This window comes from Siniperca chuatsi, linkage group LG16 (genome assembly GCF_020085105.1).
Source record: "Siniperca chuatsi isolate FFG_IHB_CAS linkage group LG16, ASM2008510v1, whole genome shotgun sequence".
NCBI lineage: Eukaryota > Metazoa > Chordata > Actinopteri > Centrarchiformes > Sinipercidae > Siniperca > Siniperca chuatsi.
The window spans coordinates 5,215,960-5,235,458 of NC_058057.1; the positions used below are offsets into that span (position 1 = coordinate 5,215,960).

The 19,499-nt window shown below is 40.4% G+C and overlaps 1 protein-coding gene across 5 annotated transcripts in view; it reads right to left on the minus strand.

Annotated features, from left to right (window-relative positions):
* Positions 1-7,180: 7,180 nt before the first annotated feature.
* The window catches only part of gopc (golgi-associated PDZ and coiled-coil motif containing), a 31,457-nt gene continuing 19,138 nt past the window's right edge, over positions 7,181-19,499 (minus strand). For 3 of the 5 annotated variants that reach the window (XM_044168763.1, XM_044168762.1, XM_044168764.1), the window contains 6 exons: positions 19,210-19,385; positions 18,386-18,551; positions 18,212-18,307; positions 13,959-14,123; positions 13,715-13,880; positions 7,181-8,914 (listed from right to left, as the gene is read on the minus strand). In XM_044168763.1, the coding sequence (XP_044024698.1) occupies positions 8,796-8,914; positions 13,715-13,880; positions 13,959-14,123; positions 18,212-18,307; positions 18,386-18,551; positions 19,210-19,385 (888 nt within the window). In that variant the 3' untranslated portion in view covers positions 7,181-8,795. Of the gene's footprint in view, positions 8,915-13,714; positions 14,124-18,211; positions 18,308-18,385; positions 18,552-19,209; positions 19,386-19,499 lie in introns of all 5 variants that reach the window. The other 2 variants (XM_044168761.1, XM_044168760.1) reach the window with 1 other exon arrangement.

Sequence of the window (19,499 nt, forward strand, 5' to 3'; positions counted from 1 at the left end):
CCTTACACAAATAAACAAATGCGCTGACAAACAACACCTAGTGGCCAATTGGCACCAAATTTTACACAGAGCCTCAGTGGGGCATAAGAAACTACTGAGCCAAGTTTTGTGTTAATCAGACAAATCTATGTGGAGATATAAGATATTAATACATTTTTAAATTTTTTGAAAAATATAGAGTGACGGACTTATTAACTGATCATAGGTTGCAGTAAGGCAAACTTTTGTCACAGTGGATGTGCTGAAAACAGATCAGCTCTGTAGGACGTACGGGTGATTTTTTTGAAGTTTGGAAAGTGAACGTGTAGAAATATACATTTGTTGTAATAAGCTACGCCCACTTGTATCAATCATTACTAAATTTTAGGCATCAACTGAGTCATGACCCTAGATCGTGCATACCAAATTTCATACAAATCCATGCAGCTTATTACGAGATACAAACCTTTCGTATTTGTAACGTTACTTAGTGGCCGATTGATGCCAGATTTTGCACAGAGCCTCAGTGGGGAATGGGAAAGTACTGGCCCAAGTTTCGTGTTAATTGGACAAACCTATGTGGTGATATGACATAATTTCCTGTTTCACTGCAATGTACATTAAGTTGTTCCTTTATAACTTGTGCATTTTCTGGAGCACCAAAATTCTTTTAATAACTTTTGATTATATGCAAAATTTCATGCAGATTGGACTCACGGTCTAGGAGGAGTTTGAAAAGTAGATTTTGCACATTTCATGATTTTGTGGAAAATAATTATAGGTGGACATAGGCATGGCCTATATCTCAAGATGCAGCTCAATTCAGGGAATGCGTGCATGTAAGGTTTTATTGTGCCATCTGCTGGTTGACATATGTCATTTTTGGTGTCTGAGATGTGTGCATGGTTCTATACCACCCCTATGAATTTCACTTGCATAACTCAGCTGCAGTACCACTTCTACCAACAGGAAAAAAAAAAAAAGCGATTGAGCGATTTCAATAGGGTTCCCAGCACCGCTGATACTGGGCACCACGATGCGTTGCGTTTGTGGTTCTCAGCCTACTCGGGCTTGGACCCCTAAAAATCTGAGGGATTTCAATACGGTTCCCAGCACCACTGGTACTGGACACCACAATGCATTGCATTCCTGTGTCCACTACGTGACGCTAGAGAACACCCACTAATTATACGTTACGTTCCAGCCAAGTGGTAGATCTCGGGTGGACGACCCGGGGGCTGGACACGTGCGGAGCTGAGGACCTCGGGCAGATGGCCCGGAGGCTGGACAGGTGCAGAGCTGATCTCCTGAGGTCTGTGACGAAGATTGACACCATCTGGAGGCCTGGCAGAATGCCAGTGGCACAGGAGGAAGGTCACAGGAGGCCGGCTGCGAAGACGGAGAGTCACAGGAGGCCGGTGGCGAAGACAGCGGGTCACAGGAGGCCGGAGGCGAAGACAGAGTCACAGGAGGCCGGCGGCGAAGACTGAGACCTTCTGGAGGCCGGCTGCGAACACTGAGACCTTCTGGAGGCCGGCGGCGAAGATGAAACCCTACTGGAGGCCGGCGGCGAAGACGACACTCCTCTGGAGGCCGGCGGCGAAGGCGGGACTTATCTGGAGGCCGGCGACGAAGGCGGAGCCTTTCTGGAGGCTGGAGAACCAGATCAGAGCCCGGCAACAGGACAGCAGGAAAGGGAGCCGGCGATGGAGAGACTGGTAGAGGAGCTGGCAGAACCAGTGTCTGGGATACTGCTGCGATCCAGCAGAGAATTCAGTGGCGTGCTGCGACCCAGCAGATGGTTCTGCGGCATGCTGTGGTCCAACCGGGGCAGGAGGCAGCTGTGATCCAGCGGCGACTAGGGATTGGTGATGCTGCGATCCAGCCGGGAATGGAGGCGACGGTGTTTCAGCGGCGGCAAGGGGTTGGTACTGCTGCGGTCCAGCCGGGAAAGGAGGCAACTGCGATCCAGTGGCGGCAAGGGATTGGCAAAGAGCAAAGAGTCGAGGGACAGGGGGCTGCCGTGGAGCAGCAATTGGGCACTGGAACCAGGTGCAACAAAAAGTTCACCAAACGGCGACACACACAACATTTGCTGCAACATTTGGATAAGCCTGTGACATACTGGGAGAATATAGTCTCGTCAGATGAGACCAAAATTTTACTCTTTGGATGATAATACACACCACGTTTGGAGGAGAAATGGCACTGCACATCACCCCCAAAACACCATACCAACAGTGAAGTTTGGAGGTGGAAACATCATGGTGTGGGGCTGTTTTTCATCATATGGTACTGGCAAACTTCATATAATTGAAGGAAGGATGAATGGAAAAATGTACAGACATTCTTGATAAAAATCTGCTGCTATCTACCAGGATGATGAAGATGAAATGAGGGTGGACATTTCAGCAAGACAATGATCCCAAACACACAGCCAAGGAAACTCTCAATTGGTTTCAGAGAAAGAAAATAAGGCCACTAGAATGGCCAAGCCAATCACCTGACTTAAATCCAATTGAAAATCTATGGAAAGAACTGAAGATCAGGAAGAAGCCCACGGAACCTTCAAGATTTGAAGACTGTTTGTGTGGAAGAATGGGCCAAAATCACACTTCAGCAATGCATTTAACTCGTTTCTCCATACAGGAGGCCTCTTGAAGCAGTCATTATCAACAAAGGCTTTTGTACGAAGTATTAAATCAATTTCAGTAAGCGTGTTCAATACTTTTTTCCTGTGTCATTTAACATTATTATACATAACTTAATTTATGGACATCTATGGTTAGATTTCTTTGCATGTGTGGATTGTATGGGTTGTTACCAACATCTGGTGAACATTTCATGTCAATAGCACCTTTAGAAATATATTTACTGAGAAAAATGGTGACGTGTTCAATACTTATATTACTTGCTGTATAAGTTTGGGCGTCTGGTCCAAATGCAGCTAAATGTGCTAATTCTCAGCCTAAAATGGCTATTCCCAAGTCTCTAAGCTACTCCAAGGTAACTGGACTGTACTTGTATACCACACAAAGCGCTTCATCACTACACATCACATTCACACACTGATGGCAGGTGCCAACTGCTCATCAGTTGAAAGAAACTAATTAAGCATTTACACATCAGGAGCAATTTGGGGTTCAGTGTCTTGCCCAAGGACACTTTGACATGTGGGCTGGGGTAAGCCGGGATCGAACTGCTGTCCATCCGATTGGTGGATGCCCCGCTCTACCACTAAGCCACAGCTGTCCGATACTAGAAAGAGAAATAAATCTGATTGACAAGAGCTGTGACACTGTTAACAAAAAAGTTTGTAAACTTTTGAAACCTAGACAAATCTGGCAACCATTACTGGCTGACTTTTGACGAGCCGTCTGCCAGAACACAGCCGACTGTGCCAGCACTCAGCCACAATCAGCCCGATTCAGCTGCAATGAATATTACGAAGTCTGATAACACAGACAGAAGAATAAAAGCATTTATTTTGATCGATGAACCATGTGTTACTTAGCAAAACCTTGTTAATCTACCAACAATACTAAAACGATAAATTAAACAATCCATTTATTTATTTTTCATTTCCTTATGTGAAATCGAAGCATAGTAATGAAGGCCCACCTTCACTATACATGCGCGTTCTAGTGGCCAAGGTAGGCCAGGGGCACACAGAGGGTAATTAGCTTAGCACGACACTCAACTGTTGCTCAACTGTTTTGTCTCTGTAGGAACCTTAGATAAATTAGAGATTGTTCAATACCCTTTCAGTGCTAGATATTGATGAATTATTGTTAGTATCATTCTGTAAAATTACATTAATTCTGATCCAACCCCTGTACGGTTCATGTACAGTCCAATATTGCAAAATTTACAAACTAATAATTGTTAAGTGAGCATTGCCAAAATTAATGTAACTTCTTTGTTGTCCATCTCTTAATGCGTTTACATAATATGCTGTAGCTGATTTAGTCCAGGACATGGCACAAGGTGTAGCTGAATTACATAAAGTACATGGATTTGATCCAATAGGTGACCTAATGGGATTATTAGGGCCTCTGGGATCCTCTATTGTCTGTTTTGTTTTTGTGATAGTGATAATAGTGGTACTGATGGTGTTATGCGCCTGTGTATCCGCTGTTAATAAAGGATATGCTAAAAAGACTACTAACATTGTGGTTAAGCGAACCTTAAACTCTTGAGATTTCCCCTGATCAAAGTCAAACACTACCTACTTTCCTCCTGTAATATGCAATTACTCAGATGATGATTCAGATTCCACTAGTGAAGGTTATCACCTAGTTGAGCTGTTCACCATTAGACAGTAGTTTGATAAAAGAAATCTAAAAGAGAATGTTCAATCTCTAGAAAATCCTTGGGTATATTTGTAAATTCATCGAGAGCCGAGGGAGATGTAGTTGGTTAACAACAAATTTTAAGTAATCACAATTTGTTCACACTGCTTTGGTCAAGTTTGATTCTTTTTTCATTTGTATGGAGATTCCTAGAATCTATTGTATGTATAATGGTTCCAGTATTGATTTTTTTAAATCAGCAGATAGTAATGAATGTGTTGTTAGGTTTGTTCATTTTCAAATGCAAATGATGTTATTAAGGATGCCCAGAACAAAGGACTATTAGGTACACAAGAACAATGTTTTATGGTCTTAAGGTGTTGTAATTTATTATATTCAATGTTTGAGTGCACTGTACCTTAACATAATAATCACACAACTAAGAGATCTGTAGTGGGGTAGGAAACTATGAATTCTATGCTGCTGTAAAAGTTGTAAAGGTTGATTTATTTTCATTTCCACTTGAATTTGAGCTAACTAATGACTAAGGGAGTGTTTGCTGATGAAAAAGATCTTGTTACAATATCGTGATATTATATTTACCCATTTGAGTTGTATTGATTTATCATTTTCGGACTGGGATCTTTGGCCTAATGTGTGTCTGTGACCTATGACCACTGTTAGGCTGTGTAAGAGGGAACTCATAGGCCATATTAGTGTAGGTGATTTTGCTTTGTGTTGATGTTGATCTTAAGATCAAAAAGGGGGAACTGTGGGAGAATTCTTAATGAAAATGTATGAAACCTGTATATACAAATTAATGTAATGCATATGAAAACTGCTGAGTCACTGCTGATCACCTGTGCTATAAGAGGGCACTGTGACCTTTTGACGTAAGAGAAGTTCTAGAAAACCTTGGAGTGTCTCCATCTCTGAAGATGTGCTTGTGTCAGACTGGAATGTGTTGTCTAGAAAGGAGAGGAATCTTTGATTTCATTCTCATTTTCAGTTAGTTTCATGGCGCTCGGTATTGCAGCTTGAAGTTGTAGGTGGAGAGATCAGATTGCCACCGGTAGCTTGTGACATGCAGTTTTGCCGTGGTTAAGGTGTAGGTGAGGGGATTACTGTCTGTAGCAACTGTAAAATCAGCACCATGTAAGTAATCATTGAATTTTTTTTTAATCATAGCCCATTTAAGAGGCAAAAAGTCTAGTTTATGTGCTGAAAACTTTGACTCGTGAGTTAGTGCCATGGCTTGCAAATGCAAATCTTGCTCTCTGTTTCCCTTCTTGCTCTTAAAATAGGGCAGCACCTAGTCCCGTGGTGCTGGCGTCTGTATACACAATTTAGGGTAAGCAAATTAAATTCGAGAAGGGGTGTTGGTGAGTTTACAGTTGTATAGATGAGTGTTGAATGCCTGGTGACAAGCTGATGTCCATAGAGAATCAAAAGTCTCTTTTAGATTGTGGTATTGATGGTTTCCTTTTTTCCACCTATGAAGAGGAAGATATCCCGCAGTGAGATAATTCAAAGGCTTTACTAGTTGGGAGTAGTAGGTTTTTTGCTAGGTTTTAAAGGTCCACTGTGTAGGATTTAATGGCATCTAGCGGTGAAATTGCAGTTTGCAACCATTTGAATGCACCATCAGCAGAAACAACATGGCTTAGGTAATGCACTGAAGTTTGAAAGAATTTGCTTTTTCTGGTGACAATTTCAATCCATACTCTTTCAGATGCTGGAGCACTTAAAACAGACAGATTTCATGCTCCTCAAGAGTATCAGAGAAGTCGATGAGGTCATATATGAACACTTCTTTCATTTCTTTCACACTATATCTCCATTACATTTTTCCCATCAAGCGTTGGAATGCGCTTGGTGCTAGTCTGTGGTAGAAGATTTAACTACCACCTTCTTGATTTCATACAGTTATTCACTAACCACATGACTTTGCTCTTTGTTTATACAGTGTAATTTTTTAGAATAATGCTCACAAATTGTTTCTTTGAATGTAATAGAATTAAATAGGGAGATCCAGTATGAGTTGCAGATTTCCCATGCAAAATGGTTGGTGGAATCCAATGATCCAGTGGCGCTGCAACAATTTTTTATTTAAATTACCTCATCAACACACTTTTTCAAATTTCATCATATTTGCTGTGCACATCCACCATGTGTTTAATATTCACCAAGTCAAATTTGCAGCAAATTGGACTGTAGGTGGCACTGTGTGTTTTCAAATTTAATTTTAAATAATTCATGCAAATTACACCAAAATTCAAGTGCATATGCAGTATGTACTCAAGTTAATATCAAAAACAGTCAATTTAAAATATGACAAATCATACTGGGTCTCATGCTGCCCTCTAGTGGAGTCTCTGTGGACTTGGACATTTTTTTGAGGGGTTGTTGTGCTTTGTCTACATGGTGACATTACACCTTATTGCTGTAAGAGGTGCATAGCATTACCGCCTATGCATTTGAGTGGTCACTTGTCAAATGTAAAGGTGTGTGGATAAAACAGTAGATACTGAAAAGAAACACTGGATCATTTGCATCCTATATCTATATGCTTATTTATATCTAGGATTTTCATTAACATTTATTATTTTTAATACATTTCATTATGAACTTGATCTAAGCAAATCTGATTTGATATTGTTCAATATTTTTCCTGGCTGGATCGCATCCTGGCAGTGTGCGATGTCTGAGGGCATCTGATTCTGCCCATTTGTTAAACCGCCTGTTAAAGCCCTTTTCAGTAATGCTGATAGTTTTCAGATCACCTTGGGTCACCTTTGACCCCCTCAAACTTGCTTGCAAGTCCACTTAAAATGATACCTTATAGTTTAGAAGATAAATAAAGTTTTAAGGGACTGAAGACATAAAAAAAAGGCAAGACGTACTCCATATGTATTACAAATAAACCAAATTGGAACCAAACTTTATTAAAAGATTAAATAAATTGCTTGATTTGAATACATTAACTATAAAGATGCACATCATATATGTGAAGAGTTTAGAGACACAAACCAAGCTCCAAGGAAACAGAATAACAAAAAAGTAAAGAAACTGATATGTGAATGTGTAAGGTCACAGAGTCATGGCGTTGGGTTCCACTTATTCGTGTTCCTTTGAGACAGAACACTGGCAGGTAGCAGTGGTGACAAATGATACAAGCGCTGGGCACAATATTGTCTTCAACTGAATATCTTTGCATCAAACAATACATTGGTGAGGCCTGTATCAGAGGGGTTGATTCAACGCGCTACCCAGTTTTGAGTGGTTTGTTGTATTTTACTGCATTATAATTTGTGGTGTTCCTGACAAAATACATGTTACAATAGAATGTAGTGTGACAATAACAAACAATAACAATATACAGTATACTGCAATACACAGTTAAGAAAGACCCGATTATTAAGAATGATTGTATTCAATTATATCAAGTGTTATTGTATCTACCCCTGTATATTCAACATACAGTGACATGCCAAAATATGTTAGTGATGGAACAAGGTCAAAAATCTATTGCTGGATAACGGATCAATGGAATTTTTAACCTATAGTCACCACCTTATAAACAGGATACAATACCAGGACAGGGTTTTGAGGTCATACACTAGTATGACAAATACACTGAAAAAATGTCCTCAAGGACTTGGGAGAGTATTTGCAATGTCAGGCATTAGATGTTATAACATGCTTTTTTTGTTTAGTATTTTATGCTTTAAAATATCTAAAAGGAGGGAAAATAAGTTGTTCCCTTCAGCCTAAAATGGACATATGACATAGCCTTCACTGTTTTGCTAAATGCTGGGCTCTGAAGGGGTTTAAGACCCCCTGAACATATCATTAATAACTGGGATTTCAATTTGATATTTTTATTGAGCAGCTCATGTGAAAGAGCATGAATGGCCTTGCTCCCTACCATGATCACTTACATCTGAGAAGGTTGTTAACGGATTTATTCTCTTTTTGTAAAACAATCATTAAAATATTTTTTTTATTCACTTCCTTTTTGAGATATTTCCCTGGCCTCTTCCACGGCCCCTGTAGGACAATATAGTCTTGTCATAGCATTGTCAAGACCAGATGAATAACTATACAAACAAAAGGAAAACACTCTAGTGTCTCTCCAAAAGCGGCCCCTGAAAGACATTTTCAACAATGACCTGTTCCTCCCTGTTCCTTCTTTCTGATGTTTTTTTCAAATACAGGTATCAATTCCCATTAGTATCTTAATAAAATACCCCCCCAAAAGTCCCATTACTCCTCCTCTACATATCTTACACCTCTGGTTTCTTCAAACATGTACTTCAACTACAATTACCCCTCATCGCCACATGCCGAGGCTAGACCCCCAAATCCCACCACCCCGGAACACGAAGAGGAAAAAGGGAAAAAACTGTTAATTTCCCCTTGTCCCTAGGCTTGTCATAGAATTCTTGGATTCAGTTCTTTGAGAGGGATTTTCCCACCAATCCTCTTATCATCTCTCTAAATACCAATGGCTCGGCTGAGACTCTAGGAGGCGCAGTCAGTCTCAGGAGGCTTTGAAGGGGTTTCCTGTGAAGGTGTCTCACTGGAGATCCCAGTATCTCCTTCATTCTCCTGTCCATTGCTCAGTGACATCTTCTCCAGAGCTGCAGGGTGGACACAGAATCAGATGTATATTAAGTAATATGCATCTGCATCAACCAGACAACAACAGCAGAGTTATGGGGTGTCTAAGCTTGTTTTAATCAGCATCTTGAGGTGGAGAGGGGACATGCTTGCCTTCTACAGTATCAAAGAATGTTGGTACTGCACCTTTTAGGAACTACACTATGTGTAATTATTGCTAAATGTCTCTTAAATGTCAGTCCTGGTCAAAATAGTCACCATAAGAATTTTCAGTTGTATTTATTTCCTCATTTGGAACTGAGCTTCTAAGGGTGCTTTCACACCTAACCTGTTTGGTTAAAACAAACTCTGGTGGGAAAAGGAGGGTCTTGGTTCGCTTTTAAGCGGACTCTGGTGTGGTTCATTTGTGAGAGCAAACGGACCAACCACAGTATTTTGTGATAGATGTGTGCTTTTAGCATGATTTCAAAAGCTAAACTACAGTGGGACAAAAAAAGTATTTAGTCAGCCACCAACTGTGCAAGCTCTCCCACTTAAGATGAGAGGCCTGTAATTTTCATCATAGGTACACTTCAACTATGAGAGTCAGAATGGGGGGGAAAGAATCCAGAAAATCACAGTCTGATTTTTAAAAGAATATATTTGCAAATCATGGTGGAAAATAAGTATTGTCAATAACAAAAGTTCATCTCAATACTTTGTTATATACCCTCTGTTGGCAATGACAGAGCTCAAACGTTTTCTGTAAGTCTTCACAAGGTTTTCACACACTGTTGCTGGTATTTTGGCCCATTCCTCCATGCAGATATCCTCTAGAGCAGTGATGTTTTGGGGCTGTCGCTGGGCAACACGGACTTTCAACTCCCTCCAAAGATTTTCTAGGGGGTTGAGATCTGGAGACTGGCTAGGCCACTCCAGGACCTTGAAATGCTTCTTACGAAGCCACTCCTTCGTTGCCCGGGCGGTGTGTTTGGGATCATTGTCATGCTGAAAGACCCAGCCACGTTTCATCTTCAATGCCCTTGCTGATGGAAGGAGGTTTTCATTCAAAATCTCATGATACATGGCCCCATTCATTCTTTCCTTTACACGGATCAGTCGCCCTGGTCCCTTTACAGACAAACAGCCCCAAAGCATGATGTTTCTACCCCCATGCTTCACAGTAGGTATGGTGTTCTTTGGATGCAACTCAACATTCTTTCTCTTCCTAACACAAGTTGAGTTTTTACCAAAAAGTTCTATTTTGGTTTCATCTGACATTCTCCCAATCCTCTTCTGGATCATCCAAATGCTCTCTAGCAAACTTCAGATGGGCCTGGACATGTACTGGCTTAAGCAGGGGGACACGTCTGCAGGATTTGAGTCCCTGGTGGCATAGTGTGTTACTGATGGTAGAATTTGTTACTTTGGTCCCAGCTCTCTGCAGGTCATTCACTAGGTCCCCCCGTGTGGTTCTGGGATTTTTGCTCACCGTTCTTGTGATCATTTTGACCCCACGGGGTGAGATCTTCCGGGGAGCCCCAGATCGAGGGAGATTATCAGTGGTCTTGTATGTCTTCCATTTTCTAATACTTGCTCCCACAGTTGATTTCTTCACACCAAGCTGCTTACCTATTGCAGATTCAGTCTTCCCAGCCTGGTGCAGGTCTACCATTTTGTTTCTGGTGTCTTTTGACAGCTCTTTGGTCTTGGCCATTGTGGAGTTTGGAGTGTGACAGTTGTGGACAGGTATCTTTTATACTGATAACGAGTTCAAACAGGTGCCATTAATACAGGTAATGAGTGGAGGACGGAGGAACCTCTTAAAGAAGATGTTACAGGTCTGTGAGAGCCAGAAATCTTGCTTGTTTGTAGGTGACCAAATACTTATTTTACTGAGGAATTTACCAATTAATTCATTAAAAATCCTACAATGTGATTTCCTGGATTCTTTCCCCCCATTCTGACTCTCATAGTTGAAGTGTACCTATGATGAAAATTACAGGCCTCTCTCATCTTTTTAAGTGGGAGAACTTGCACAATTGGTGGCTGACTAAATACTTTTTTGCCCCACTGTACAAATAAATAGTAAATTCCTCTGCTGACTGAGCTGTTCAGGAAGCAATCTTATAATAAGCAATCTGTAGCAATGTATATGTAAATCACTGTAATACTTAGGTGCATCGGCAGTTGGTGCTGTGCTTGTATCCTACTCTTTGTACTTATGCAGTTCAAGTCCATTAAACATGTGTGACATGGCGATCCCACAGTAATCCCCATAATTATTTATTTCTTTGTGTGCTCTATGTGATACCAGAGCACATAAATATACACAGTACAAGCATTAAAGTGCTGTATGACTTGCTGTCAGTCACCGGGATTTGATTTTCCCATGCGGCTCCATGTAGCACTGATGATTCAGCAAGACAATCACCAAAACTGTCTCATCAATGAGTTACCTGTCAGTCTGTATGACTTCATGTTTGGCTTTCTTTTGAAAAAAAAAAAGCCAGTGTGAACATGAAACAGATCAGAACTAAAATGCAACAATGTATAATTTTTTCCCTTGGTCTGAACCAAATGAACCAAAGTACAGGTGTGAAAGTACCCTAAAAGTTTTAACTAATTCTTGATACAACAAAGTTAATCAGAGATTTTTAAAAAAGCAGTAAAACAACATGATAACATAACTCTCAAGCTACTCATGGATAATTATTCAACTCTGGGATGTAATGAGCTGACAGTTGGATACCCCAAACACATGTATTTAAACTGTAGAAGAATATTGAGCAGTCTGTTAATGTGTTCAGAGTTGATCCCATTTGTTGAAAAAAATTTAATTATGTCTTTAAAGAAGCTAGCTCAATTTGAGGTACTGTATATACTGTATCTGCAGTGGTGTAAAATGGTTATATGTTGTTTTCAACTTGGGCCTTACTTTCCCTAGTTTCTGACATCTTGACAATTCATTGTGTGTGTTCAGTTATTCATTGAAACACAATGCATTGGTGGTTTAGGCATGAGGCCCATTACGCATCATATTTTAGAATTTAACAATTTGTTTTGTATGTAAAATATTAATCTTCAAAGTAACTAGTAACTCCGGCTGTTGGATAAATGTAGTGGAGTAAATATTATAAAATTTCCTACTCAATGGAGAGGAGAAGTATAAAGTAGCATAAAATGGTAGAAAAGGTTTCAGTCGTAGTCATCTGGACACTGTTTTCAGAATCAAGACGTTTCGGCTCCCATCCGGAAGTCATTCTCAATTGTGGTTGTGCACCCTGCGCTACCTGTGTAAAGTCCATCACTCTCTTGAGGATTTCTTCTGGGACAATGCTTGTTAACTTCTTCTGCAAAAATTATATTCTGTTCTTCAAATTGTCTATTCTTAAGTTGTTTTCCCTGATCCTTTCACTAAGCATCTGGGTCTGGTTTCTTCTCCAAATCTTCTCTGCTCTGTGTCCTTTTACTGGTGGTTTAATCTGTAGGCTCTTGGGAATAATCTTGCTCTGCCTGCATCTTAGATTAAAACGGAGATGGTTCCTGTGGTCTGCTAATTTCCTGGCTGTGTTTTCGAGTTCCCGAACCAGATCCACGGTTTTCTGCCCAAAATTCTTCAAAATAAGACGGTGTAGTCCCTCATTCGTCCAGGAGTGTTCTATCGTAGAAATGGTTTCAGTCGTAGTCATCTGGACACTGTTTTCAGAATCAAGACGTTTCGAAACGTCTTGATTCTGACTAGCATAAAATGCTTTATTGTCAAGTACCCCTTTGTTGAGAATGAATAACTACTACCCCAACATTAAGGCAGGAAGAATACAACTCTATTTTGCTTTGAAGGCAAAAAAATTCTCAACAATAAAAAGCTACATCACCTGAATAACGATATTCTCTGCCTATTCCTGAGATGCCTGAATCCAGTTTAACTCTAACTGTGATTTGTCTTAACCCCTTTTTTTGGTAGAAGTAGTAGAAAAGTCTAATGAAATTCAAATTGATATGGCCCATGCTCCAGCAATTTAACGATGAACCCCTCGCAAAATTACAGCTACTTCTTGCATTTATTAAGAACACAGTACACATGTTTCAGGCCACGGTCCTTCATTAGTGCAAATGCCGACCACACTTAACACAGGAACTTTATACAGGTGACATTTTGAGTTCCTAATTCCCTCCATCCAGATTAACGGTGCAGAAGTTATAAATCTATCGGGCTCCCTATAGCAGGTCGTCCACTAATCTCTAGTTTGGCGGTTCGATTCCCAGCTCCTCCTGTCCACATGTCGAAGTAGGCAAGACACTGAACCCCAAGTTGCTCTCGATGGACAGGCCAGCACCTTCCATGGCAGCTCTGTCGCCATCGACGTGTGAATGTGTGTGTGAATGGGTGAATGAGAGGCCAACTGCAAAGTGCTTTGTCCATTAAGGTAGAAAAGCGCTATATAAAGTGCAGTCCATTTACCATTTACATGTCTTCCACATTGTTCCACATTAAGAAATAGAGCAGCAAATAGAACAGCTGAGCTAAACATTTAATGAGCAGGAGGAGAGTGAACAGCATAGTTTCTGTCTTAATGGAAAATTCCAGTATTTTTACAACATGGGTCCTCTTCTCATAATTGTGGCCATTCTGACTAGAAGTCATGCTAACTTTGCACTCACCATCTCTGTTGTAAAGATATGGCAAACACAATCTCCGGCAAAACAATGTATATTGGGGCAAGCAGCACAAGCGCTCTTACGTTTTCCAAATAAGGAGAAAATTTGCATTTCATTTCAGACCATTTATGGATCTGTGAGCATCATGTTAGTAGTCAAAACAAGTTTTGAAAACCTACCTTGCAGTGATGCCGAGCTATTGCTGGGTGGCGCTGTGCTGCTGTCGTCCAGTTCATCCAGGTAGAGTCGGTAGTGATGGCCACTGTCGTCTTCATACTCCACATTCTCATCATCGCTGTCCACCTCTGGAGCCACATACACCACCTCAAACTCGATCTGTCCTCGCTGACAAAGACACCCAAAATGAGCACTTTGAGAGAAACGGAGAAACAGTGTGGTGTGGTGTGCGCACGTCTGTGTTACCTGCTGGGACAGAATGGTGACAGCCTCCTTGTGTTTGGCATCTCGCAAATTGATGCTGTTGACAGCAAGGATGGCATCTCCGACATGCAGCCCTCCACATCTATCTGCAGGCTGACTTGGATGGATCTCTGAAATTAGAATGGGAACACCGTGCTCCTTCCCACCCTGATGAGAACAGACATAAAAGAGTTAACTCATTTGGCCAAGTACTCAGATGTCAGGAATGTTATAGTAATGAGAGAGATGTGTTGACCAGCCAATAGGACTGCCTCACTGCCAATTCTTCTGTTTATGTTTATGTGTGACTTTACTATCGCTCACAAAATGTGAGCGATAGTAAAGTCACACCAAATTTGACTTCAGGTACTGAACATCCCAAATGGGCATGCATGCAAGTACTCTGCAGTCACGTGTTTTTTTTTTTTGCATACCTGATCAATTGATGAACAGCACTATCATCTAAAGATTAATTTTGTTTTATAGATCTACAGAGACTGGAACATTTAATTGGCATTAAAGGAACCGCACTAAGCTGGTTTAAATCCTATCTATCAGATCGAGTCCTCTGTGCACAAGCCAGATGAAACTAACCACTTAGCTAAACTTCAAGCATGCCTTAAGGACATAAAAACCTGGATGACCTGCAATTTTCTGATGTTAAACTCTGACAAAACTGAAGTTATTGTACTTGGCCCCAATCACCTCCGAGACACATTATCTAAAGATATAGTTACTCTAGATGGCATTGCCATGGCCTCCAGCACCACCATAAGGAACCTCGACGTTATCTTTGATCAGGATTTATCCTTTAACTCCCACATGAAACAAACTTCAAGGACTGCCCTCTTTCACCTACGTAACATTGCAAAAATCAGGCACATGCTGTCTCAAAATGATGCAGAAAAACTTGTCCATGCATTACTTCTAGGCTGGATTATTGCAATTCCTTATTATCAGGCTGCCCGAATATGTCCCTTAAGACTCTCCAGTTGATCCAGAATGCAATCATATTTCTCCAATATTAGCTTTTCTGCACTGGCTTCCTGTAAAATCCATAATAGAATTTAAAATCCTTCTCCTCACCTACAAAGCTCTTAATGGTCAGGCACCACCATATCTTAAAGAGCTCATAATACCATATTACTCCACTAGAACACTGCGCACCCAGAATGCAGGGTTACTTGTGGTTCCTAGAATCTCCAAAAGTAGAATGGGAGCCAGAGCCTTCAGTTATCAAGCTCCTCTCCTGTGGAATCAGGTCCCAGTTTGGGTTCGGGAGGCAGACACCATCAAGAGTAGGCTTAAGACTTTCCTCTTTGATAAAGCTTATAGTTAGGGCTGGCTTGGGTGAGTCCTGAACCATCCCTTAGTTATGCTGCAATAGGCCTAGACTGCTGGGAGACTTCCCATGATGCACCTCTTTCCTCTCTCCTCCTCCGCCTCTGTATGCATTTTTATCCTATCACTGCATATTACTAACTCTACATCTTCTCTCTCCTGTAGTTTTGTGCTTTCTCGTTTCTCTCCTCCTGTTGCTTTCAGCAGGTATTTCTACCTCCGGAGCTGCAGAGACTGGATTTGTGGTTGTGGGGCACCTGCTGCCCCCATGTTCCTGCGACTACAATTGTTATTATTAGTCTTATTATTATCATTCCTATTATTTTATTAATATTAGCTAGCTAGCTAGCTCTCTCTCTACCTCCCAACTTGTTTGATAACAGGATAAACAAATATATAATGCATTATTCTGTTTTTCCATTTTTCGTGCAAATTAGAAAATGGAATAGCCTATGCATGTGGACTTAAATCAGCACCAAGGAAGTCAAACAGATAAAAACATTCCAAAATGTCACAAAACTTTTGTCAGGCTACAACACTGTAGCCTTTGAGTGATCCTTATAGAGAGCGAATTAAAGAAGAAAAATATTTTAATGTCAGTATGGTCGGATCGCCTAGAAACGAAATACATCGTAGGCCTAGGCTATGCCATAACAAACTATATTCAATAATTATACAATTACAGTGGGCGGGTCACTTCACAAGTCTCTTTATGGTATTAAAAATTTTGTTCTGACATTTGGGTTACCGGGGTAGATCGCTTGGGTCAGATGTTGAGTGTTGGTGCGTAGCGCGTTGGGCAAGGAGGGAAAGCGTCACTGAAGGCACAGGGGTGACGGGATCAGCTGCACAGGTCCATGGCATTGCTAACCCTAAGGTATCTATATGAGTTAAAAAAGTAGCCCACTCCCTACTCGTGGCAATAGTCAATGGTAGCTTATTCAAGCTTAAGCTTATTCTGACTAATTGTGTACAGTGTCACTACTGGCATACTTTGCCATTCTTATAAATAATAGGCTGCACAATTGGGTCACAATTAATTCATATCGACTGAACCAAATTTTAAGTGTCATCATTAAAATACAGGCCTACAGTAAATAAGAATATCATTTCATGGAAGTCTTTTAACATATAATATCGAACTATTCAAATCTGTTGTAAAAAGTCTGAAAAAAATTACTGGGCCCGCCCATAAAAAAAACAAATGCCTATCCATCTAATCCATCCATCCTTCCATCTATCCATCCATCCAAGCATAGCCAATGACAATGTTTTTGTAGAGATGCAGTAGGGGCCGATAATACAGACATAACAATAAAAGCAAAAAACATGTTTTCTTGTTTAATTTCTATTCCAATTGCCGATTTGAAGATGAAAACGGGAAAAGCATGTGGATTTCCTTTTTTTTTTTTTTTTATTAACCCAGAAAATGGATAAACAAAATAATGCATTGTATATTTCTTTATCCTGTCATCAAACAAGTTGAACACAGCTTTGGACGGAGAGTACACAGACCCTCAAAAATCATTTCTCTTCATTAATATGTTTGTCCACTGCTGGTGAACAGGTGTATAATTCAGGGAACTCCGTTACCAGAGATCTATATCGTTTCGCTCTCTCTCTCCGGGAAGGTATTGTGACAAATGGCTAATTTACAAAGGGACGAGCTCATGCTAAGGTGATAACAGCTGATACCACCACATTCTAGGATGTGCCCTGGAAATTATCAGAGCAGACAGCACTGTGAACTCAGGAAACAAAGAACAAAGGGACTGACTTTATAATGTAGAATTGAATGTATACCAATTGATATGATATGCTTTGTATAACAAGTGAATTGTTCATAGCTCGTAATACGAGAAAATGCAAGCTGAAATGCCAATTCTGACCTCACACACACACACACACACACACACACACACACACAGGGTGCTGTGTGTGCCTGCCGCCCCTCCTCTTTTGCATCCCTCTCAGGAGGGAGAAAAAGTACATGCCTGTGATACAAGAAACACTGACGTAGTTATTTTATTTTACTATTTCATTTGCTATGCCTATATAAATACATATACATATGTGTACCTACTGTATATACGCATATGGTAATTTTAATTATTTTTATAATTAATTTATAATAATTTTATGTGTCACTCGTCAAAATAGAGGTTGTATGATTGCCATTTTAAGCCTGGGTTAACACTGGCCCTCAGTTATTACTCAGTGAGTGTTATCAGGGTGCAAGGCATATCCTGGTTATTCATAAGAGGTGTAACAAACTAAAACAACATCTGACAAACGCTGCCCTCATGTTTCCACTCACACCTGACTAAGTGGTTGTGAGAGAAGATCTCAGCAAGTCCCAGATCGATATAGAAACGATTTGAATGGTTTCAGATATTTCCCTTTTACTTCCCAACAATCTCAGCTGCTGAACGATGCTAATGAGTTAATTTTACAGGTTAACGTTAAAGTTTTCATCCACGTTGTGGTGTCCTTTGTTCACACGACTTGAGCCATTTTACCAAGGTATCATTCATTCATTGTTTTATTTTTGGTATTCATCACTATATTGATTAATTTATTAATTGTCTGTTGCTGTGGTCATTGCACTCATTCATCATTGCATTTATTCATCCATTTGTATGTTTATAGGTTATTAGTTGTTTTTGTAGTGAGTAGTTCAATAAACGTATTTATGAAGAACACGATTGGGTTGCGTGTGTATGAAATGTTACGGTCACTGTTTATGAGTCAAGAACTTCGTAGCAACCTCCAGAACTGAGACTGCTACTTATTTTTGGTGCTGCCTTATTAAGTGGTATTAACGCTATAGGTGCAATTTCAAGGGGTTGTCACAGCCACTTTCAGGAACGAAAAAAACAAACAAACAAAAAACCAAAACAAAAGCAGTGACTTACTGTAATGGAGATTCCCAGCCCCTCATGATCATCTTTGACTAACACGACCTTTCTGATAGGGCCTACTCCCTGGGTTTTCTTCAACATGTCTGGGTCCTGTAATTACATTAACACATTCAACTTTGGAAGCACAAATAAAAAGGTATAAACTGTTTTTTGTAGATTTACACTCACATGCCCCACAGGAGAGTGAAGAGGTTTCTTAGGATCATTACGACCTCTACATGCTCGGATGACAGTCTTATGGCGGTGAAGGTGAATCTCTGCCTCCAGTTGGTTCCACAGCTTGTCGTGCGCTGGACCTTTCATGTCACGACCCAGTAACTGGATCTGCTGCACCCTGGAAGACAAACCAAAAGAGTCTGCTGTCAATTCAAATTTCAGGCAGTCGATCCTTTTTTTTTTTTTTTTTTTTTTTTTTTTTATGTTTATGCAAGAAAATAGTTTCCTTGGCAGTATGACAAACAAAACAAGAACAGCCCCCTCCATCTAACGGGGATGGTTGATTCACTGAGGTGTACTGTGTTCTATGACTGTACCTGATTTTTTGTTGTTGAATCTGATTCGCCACTTAGGGCCAATGCTTCAAATAGAGGGCTGGGGGGATGGAGGTGTGAGGAGTGGTCCATTGAGATTTACTTTATATAGTTATGTGCTGGTGTCTCCTGCTTTTTTTTTTTTTTTTAATCTCTAGATCATTTTTAATTATTTTTTTAAATACTTAACATTAGTGATGCATTTTTATCAATACACGTTACATAGACTCGGCAGATGGACTATGCTGTCCAACAAATTGTCATAAAACGGAAACCCACTATTGGCTGAGCTTGAGTTGCAGATTTGATTTTTTTCTAATAGTACATGCACGTGTCTACATGATCCCACCCCTAGTTATATTATTTGTTATTAATATCATCAGTTGTAACATTCTAACGTAATATCTTCTTAGCAAACCCTCAACTTTAATCTAAAAGGTGTTGTGAGCTCCAGCTCCTTACCTGCCAGCCAGTTCCTTGTCCAAGTATTTGGCAGCCAGTCTGGCTCCGTACACTTCGGCCTGCAATACTGCCATGTGCCTGCGCAGGGCCTCATTTTCTTTCTTGTATAGTCGCACTTCTGCCTCCAGCTTTGCCTCTGCTAATTTCTCCTTCTTGCTGGCCTCAAGCTCCTGTTTCTAGAACAAGCAAATCACGTGAACATGAACACACAACACAACAAGCACTTTAAGCAAGATGAGTGGATGAGTGAAAATCCTGTAAATCTCTGGCAGCCAAATACAGTACCATGC